Source organism: Hyla sarda, chromosome 6 (assembly GCF_029499605.1).
Source record: "Hyla sarda isolate aHylSar1 chromosome 6, aHylSar1.hap1, whole genome shotgun sequence".
Lineage (NCBI taxonomy): Eukaryota > Metazoa > Chordata > Amphibia > Anura > Hylidae > Hyla > Hyla sarda.
The window spans coordinates 45,249,264-45,257,160 of record NC_079194.1 but is presented as its reverse complement, the minus strand read 5'-3'; the positions used below and the strand labels follow the sequence as shown (position 1 = coordinate 45,257,160).

The 7,897-nt window shown below is 41.5% G+C and overlaps 1 protein-coding gene across 1 annotated transcript in view; it reads left to right on the top strand.

Moving 5' to 3' along the window:
* The first annotated feature begins 2,419 nt into the window (after positions 1–2,419).
* The window catches only part of OLFML2B (olfactomedin like 2B), a 185,655-nt gene continuing 180,177 nt past the window's right edge, over positions 2,420–7,897 (top strand). The window contains exons 1-2 of the mRNA XM_056523569.1: positions 2,420–2,453; positions 3,989–4,147. Of these exons, the coding sequence (XP_056379544.1) occupies positions 4,138–4,147 (10 nt within the window). The 5' untranslated portion in view covers positions 2,420–2,453; positions 3,989–4,137. The remainder of the gene's footprint in view (positions 2,454–3,988; positions 4,148–7,897) is intronic.

The following is a 7,897-nucleotide window of genomic DNA, read 5'->3' as shown; positions in this document are numbered from 1 at the left end:
GTTCACTAGGATGGTCAGGGTGCGGTAGCCCTTCTGGGTGTCCCTCCTGTCGGTCTAGGGGAGGTGTGTGTGGCTTTCTGGTTCCTCCCTCCATCAGTGTACGGCTCCTTGGCTGACACCTCGGTAAACGCCTAGGTGGATGTCGGGAGCACTTGTGGTCCCTTAGTAGCTTCAGCGAAAAGGGACGTCAAAACTAGACCCTTGGAGGTGCCTTCTGGCCCGGAGCAAAAGGGTAAGTTTGTTGGGGGTCTTCTCTCCTTGCAAAGAAGGGCTTGCAATGGACCACATCCTCAAGCATGTTTTTTTCTAGTGTGACACTCTTGCACTTTTTCTTGCACTTAGGTGATCACGTTTCTCTGGAAAGAAAAAAACACATTAATAATATACTCTATATTTTTTTAAGTTTTCACACTGAGAACCATTACTTCTCTCTCACCATTACCTATCTAGTGATGTCATTTATATTTTCTTTCTTACTTTTATTGTTTTGTATAATTTTTTTTTTATTTTCTAAAACGTAAGTCGATTCATTCACAATGTCTCTCCCCACAATAGTTACATAGTATAGAACAACTTTTTATATTCATGATCCCAGTTTCTCCAGAGGAAGGAAAGAGCCGCTCCTTGGCTGATTTCACACACATTTTTGTGGTGTTTTTCAATAGCATCTATCACCGATTAGAGTCAAATACAGAAACATGTTCTTTTTTATTATATGTTTCTATTTGTTGATTATACTTTTTTTTTTTTTTTACATTTTTTTAGTACGTTAGTATTGGCGGCAGCCATCATGCCTGGGCTTTTTTTTTTTTTTTTTTTTTTAAAGGGGTATTGCAGGATTTTTTTTCTTCAGCCTTTGAGCTCCTGATGCCATGTTATTATACAGTGTAATCTGCTTCTAATATCCCTGTGCGTCACTTTCTCCTGTTTTCGTATACATACACCTGAAAGTGCTGTAGAGCAATGTCATAAGTTAAATGGTCTCCAGGGGGTGTGGCTATACTGCAGTGGGTGGGTAGCATTACTTCAATAAAGCCCTTTCACCCTGCTATCTAGCCACCCACTGCAGCATAGCCACATGCCCGGAGATCATGTGACATATTGAAATCATGTGAGATATTATCTCCGGCCACATGAAATGCTGAGAAAGACAACAGTAAAATAAAAAGAGTTGCACTACAGCAATTCCAGGTGGGACTCCTGTGCATGAATAGGGAACAAAGTGGCACAGGAAGGTAATAGAATCAGATTATATAGTGTTGTAACTTGGCATCATGGTCTCAAAGGCTGAAGAAAAAAAAATCCTGGAATACCCCTTTAACAGCATTTTAAGCAATCCCAATTTACATGAATGGGAGAATTTTCAAGACATCCTCTATGACCTGTGTAGACATCATTTTAAAGGGAGGGGTAGGCTGAGCACTGAGCTTTATCTATTGTAAATGGTGTTTAATCTACCTGCTTTTGTCCTCTTTCTGTCTGTGATGATAAGGTGACACTACTGGGAAGTGAACAGGATGGTTAGGCTTAGTGGCCCAATTGGCAGAATTATTTTAAATGGCAGAATTATTTTAAAATCAAAAAAGTCAAATTGAAAATTAAAAAAATAAAAACACCAAAAATTCTAAAAATATGTGTTTAACATAAAAAACTTGATTTAAACATAGATTATTTGCTGATGACACTTTCCCATTAAATAAAAAAAAATAAAGCCTGCTTTGGGATTTTGATAATAAAATACAGCATACTCACCTTCCTGGTTGCACCCCGTTGCTTCTGTAAACTTCCCTATTGATGTGCTCTCTTGGCTTTGCTGAATACATTCATTGGCTGCAGTGTATTCAGAACGTCATCAGCAGAGCAGGGAGAGCACATCATTAGGGAAAGTAACCAGAGGGACCACAGCTGACAGCAACACCAGTGGTGGGCTCAGTATGTCGTTTTTTACAAGGAAGATAGTTAACCCTTTCTTGAATCTATTCATGCACCAAGCCACCTCCAAATCCTGCGGGAGCCGGCTTCATCATATTTGGACAGTTTAGTAATAACTGATTAGAATGATGCTCTTCTGCTAACTATACAGTAAACTGTGACCCCTTATTATCTGTTAGGTCTGCAAAAAGAATATCTTATCACAGTTACATATTTCTATTAATATATCATATCCCTCTGAGCCCTCTCTAGGGTAAATGCATTTAGTTTTGAAAGACTATCTGCATAACTGAGATTTTCCATACCTCCTCATCTTTATTTGGTTTCCCTTCTTTGAATTTTTTCCAGCTCCAACTCTTTTTTTTTATGGACCACTGCCCAAAACTGCACTAAACACTCAAGATGTAGTCGCATCAGTGCCTTAAAATGGGGTTAAAGGATTTATGCAGTGTGTGGCGGAACCAACCTCGCCACTGTTCACTGGAGAAGCCTGGTTGCCCGCCTCCTACCTGCTGACTATGGTACCTGGTAAATTTGTACTTTGAAATAACTGATTTGGGCATGTTGTATTATATTATGCTGCTACTGGCCAATTAAGAACCATCTGGGGACATACTGTGGAGTTACTGGGTGGCCACCATTTCATTTATCAGAAGCACATGGTGAGAACAATGGAGTCTGCCTCTATCCCTGGAGATAATTGGATTTCTTTGTCCTGGGTGATAATTGGATTTTTTCCCAGTCGTCTGGGGGGAGGGCCCTATGGGTAAAGTGTGAAGGGCTTATGTTGAAGCCACTGCGATTGACTATTGTCCACTATGTTCCACAGTCTTCCTTCAGGTCCCCTAGGGGAGTGTCCACCTGATTTGTAAAGTGGGAAGGGTTTATGTTGAAGCCACTGCGATTGACTATTGTCCACTATGTTCCACAGTCTTCCTTCAGGTCCCCTAGGGGAGTGTCCACCTGATTTGTAAAGTGGGAAGGGTTTATGTTGAAGCCACTGCGATTGGCTACTGTCCACTAGGTGTCAAGTCTTCTTTCAGGTCCCCTAGGGGAGTGTCTACCTGGTGGAGACCTGCATAAATACCGGGCAGGTAGCCCCATTAAAGAGAGACCACTGCTTGACCTTCAACAAGGGGCCTTGTCTCGTTCTTGGGGGGATTCACTGTATGCTGAGAGAGACTGACTGCCAGGAGTGTAAGCCGCTTGGGGCGCTTTTCCTGTTCGTCCGCTAGCAGCTATTCGTGAGGTTCCAGTTTGGAGTGCTATTTTGTATCCAGGTCGGGAGTTTGGTGTTCTGCAGTAGCTGTGCCTGTCTCTCAGAAAGGGGTATATCGCCTAAACGGATTTTAACCCCTTGTCTGCTGAAACGGTCCGTTACACAGTGTAACAAAAATAATCCTCTATCCACAGGATAGGGAATAAGTGTCAGATTGTGTGTGTGGGGGACCCCCCCCCCCCCACGCTCTCCCGGAGATACCTGAACGCTTTATCTCTGGCTCTGCCATAGAGATGCATGGAGGGGGGTGTCGGCCGCAGCTTCATGCCGTGGTTGACACATCACATTCATGCAGAATGCCGGGGCACAGGACAGGAAATTGTGGGGAGTCCCAGCAGTTGTACCCCCCGAGATCTGACACTTATCCCCTATACTTCAGATAGAGGATACATTTTGTTATGCTGAACTGCTCCTTTAAAGTAATACTTTCTACTCTAGCAGTAATGTCCAACATATTGTTAGCTTTAGATGCAACAGATTGGCACAGCATATTATCATTTAGTTTATTTATAACATATACACCCAAGTTGTTTTGTTTTAGACTTGTCAGGTTAGGCCAGAAGAAGCGGGAGACCTTGAAACAGTCTGTTGCCTTCTTGGCTTCAGTTGCGGCTGTAGTCGTCTGCTCTTTATCCGCAGGCTATTTTTTAAGAAGTAATAAAGGCTCTGTTTTAATATGGTGACTTCCAATGTAATCTTTTTGTATCAGTTCTCATGTATCACCTTATACCTATTAACATTGATCCTCATGTGCCATTTTGCTGCCCATGTAACCAGTTTATCTTGATCGTCTTGACATGATGAGGCATTTTGAAAAGTATGCAGCCTGCAGTAAAGAACTGGAGCGGAAGAAGGAAAGGAGGAGGCGTCTATTTCCCTTGCAACCACAATAATCCATTAGCCACCCACCAGAACACAGCACTGGAATGAGGCAAAGTGAGTAATACATTGAGTTATATTATAAGATGCCATCAGTTATTAGTGAACCACGTGATTGGTACCACGTAGAAGACAGTATTTTCATATGATTTTCCATTAACAGAGTAGGCAAGCATAAAATATAAAAACACAAAAGATTATTTGGCAGAAAAAGCCCCCCTGGTCCATGTAGTCTGCCCTACTCCTTTTTAATTTTATATTAGGATAAATATGTGTTTATCCCAGGCAGGCTTACCGTCACATCCTGTTAGACAACAGTGCCCACTAATGCTCACCCCAGTCACTATCCCTACCTACTTGGGCGAGCCACCCTAAATGGCCCCCAACTGGGCGATGGCTCCAAGTACAGGGGCATCAGGATAATCAGACAGGCCAGGTCGGAGACAAGCAGGCAGACTAAGCACAAAATTAGCAGACAAGGAATAAAACAAAAAATGAGACAGAGAGTCAAAACCTAAAGGGGAGCATAGTACAAAATCCGAACAAAACTGAGTCTGGACAATCTGGATCAAACCAGGAGAGTAGCCTAGTACAATGTCAGAGGGATAAACAGGCAAAGGTCAAACCAAGAGTGTATGTCAAGTCAAAAACAGAAGAGAAAAGCAAGGTTAGGGAACAGGCAAATGGTCAGGATCCAGAGAAAGTTAAAGGGGTACTCAGCCCCTAGACATCTTATCCCCTATCCAAAGGAATAGGGGATAAGATGTCAGATTGCCGGGGTCCCTCTGCTGGGGACCCCGGGGATCGCTGCTGCAGCACTCCGCTATCATTACTGCACAGAGCGAGATCGCTCTGCACGTAATGACGGGCAATACAGGGGCCGGAGCATCGTTGTGTCACGGCTCCGCCCCTTGTGACGTCATGTCCTGCCCCGTCAATACAAGTCTATGGGAGGGGGCGTGGCTATTTAACCTTTAGGGCAGGGTCACATGCTGCGTATGCACTGACAGCAGTCACAGAAGGACTGCAGAGCGAGCTCTCGGCTGCAGCCTGGTAGCTCTGTGTGTTTGCTTGCAGTGGCGGATTTCCCACACAGAGCTACTTATCTGCTATCGGCACATCTTCAGTGTGAAATAAGCTGCGGATGCACCCCGTGTGACCCTGCCCTTAACATATTTAAAGGGGTTATCCACCATAAAGTGATTTTAGCACTTACCTTCCACACAATAATTGACATTTCTAGGATCAATGCTTCTGCTATCTTTTTGTGAAATGACTATTTCTTGTAGGAGTTCTCTTCTGCCAAATACAAGTCCCAGGATCCCTTGTTTGTAAGTGTGAGGTCTTTTTTCTCCTTTCAACACCTCAGCCACCCCACCCATTGAAGTACACCTGTGCCGCCTTCCATGTTGTGCTGTAAACTATAGCCCAGTGTTTTCTAACCAGGGTGACTCCAGCTGTTGTAAAACTACAATTCCCTGCAGAATTCTCTCTCTCCCTCCCAGCGGTCGCTTCACCCATTCAAGCAGACAGGCTCCTTTTCATCAGCTGACTACTGATGTAACGTCTCGGGCCACACTGCAACCTGGGAAAACCTGAGACGACACATATTTTGTATGCTGTTAACAATAAACATCAGAGCAAAGATCACATATGAATTGCGAGACCATCCATCAAACACAGGTGCAGACACTATATTATGAACAACACTAACTTTACAGCCCCTATAGCAAAGTCAAATAAAAAAAAATAATTCCCGGAATACCCCTTTAAATCTTTTCTGATAAATTTTATGCTGAAGACATTCTACCATTTTTATTCCCATCTTTAGACTCATTCTATTTTATCAATATATTTTTGAAGATGAGAAAAAGAAATTAAAAACATGAAAATGTGACTTCTCTGTGTCTCTTTTGGAAGATGTTCTTCAGAGTATTTAAAGCAGCTTCGTTAATAAATCTGAACTTGTCAAGTCCTATAATTACACTCACACGAGGACCGGCAACATCTGTCACTCAAATGATCTCAGTATGTGTGTGGCTTCCATACCAAACACATGCTAACCATTACTTTGGGGCTTTTCAATCGCATTAAAGGGGTACTCCGATAGAAAACTTTTTCTTTTTATATGAACTGGTGCCAGAAAGTTAAACAGATTTGTAAATTACTTCTATTAAAAAATCTTTATCCTTCCAGTACTTTTTAGCAGCTGTATGCTACAGAGGAAATTCTTTGTTTTTTTAATTTCTTTTTTGTCTTGTCCACATTGCTCTCTGCTGACACCTCTGTCCATGTCAGGAACTGTCCAGAGTAGCATAGGATTTTCTCCTGCTCTGGACAGTTCCTGATATGGCCATCAGGTGTCAGCAGAGAGCACTGTGGACAAGACACAAAAGAAATTCAAAAAGCAAAGAATTTCCTCTGTAGCATACAGCTGCTAAAAAGTACTGGAAGGATAAAGATTTTTTTTTAATAAAAGTAATTTACAAATCTGTTAAACTTTCTGGCACCAGTTGATAAAAAAAAAAAAAACATGTTTTCCACTGGAGTACCCCTTTAAAGTGCAACTATTGTTTAAAAAAAGCTAATGGCATGTTGTAGACACGTGGCAGAAGTTTTGATCATTGGGTGTCTAGGTGCTAAAACCCCCATGGTCACTAAAAAGAACAGGGGGGAGATTTATCAAAACCTGTCCAGAGGAAAAGTTGCCCAGTTGCCCATAGCAACCAATCAGATCGCTTCTTTCATTTTTCAGAGGCCTTTTCAAAAATGAAAGTAGCGACCTGATTAGTTGCTATGGGCAACTGGGCAACTTTCCCTCTGTGCAAGTTTTGACGAATCTCCCCCTTTAACCCCTTAAGGACACAGCCCATTTTCACCTCTAGGACGCAGCCCTTTTTTGCACATCTGACCACTGTCACTTTAAACATTAATAACTCTGGAATGCTTTTACTTATCAATCTGATTCCGAGATTGTTTTTTCGTGACATATTCTACTTTAACATAGTGGTAAATTTTTGTGGTAACTTGCATCCTTTCTTGGTGAAAAATCCCAAAATTTGATGAAAAAATTGAAAATTTTGCATTTTTCTAACTTTAAAGCTCTCTGTTTGTAAGGAAAATGGATATTCCAAATATTATTTTTTTGGGATTCACATATACAATATGTCTACTTTATATTTTCATCATAAAATTGACAAGTGTTTACTTTTGGAAGACACCAGAGGGCTTCAAAGTTCAGCAGCAATTTTACAATTTTTCACAAAATTTTCAAACTCGCTATTTTTCATGGACCAGTTCAGGTTTGAAGTGGATTTGAAGGGTCTTCATATTAGAAATACCCCATAAATGACCCCATTACAAAAACTGCACCCTCCAAAGTATTCAAAATGACATTCAGTAAGTGTTTTAACCCTTTAGGTGTTTTACAGGAAAAGCAGCAAAGTGAAGGAGAAAATTCAAAATCTTCCTTTTTTACACTTGCATGTTCTTGTAGACCCAATTTTTGAATTTTTACAAGGGGTAAAAGGATAAAATTTATACTTGAATTTGTAGCCCAATTTCTCTCGAGTAAGCACATACCTCATATGTCTATGTAAATTGTTCGGCGGGCGCAGTAGAGGGCTCAGAAGCGAAGGAGCGACAAGGGGATTTTGGAGAGTACGTTTTTCTGAAATGGTTTTTTGGGGGCATGTTGCATTTAGGAAGCCCCTATGGTGCCAAAACAGCAAATAAAAAAAACATGGCATACCATTTTTGGAAACTAGACCCCTTGAGGAACGTAAAAAGGAATTAAGTGAGCCTTAA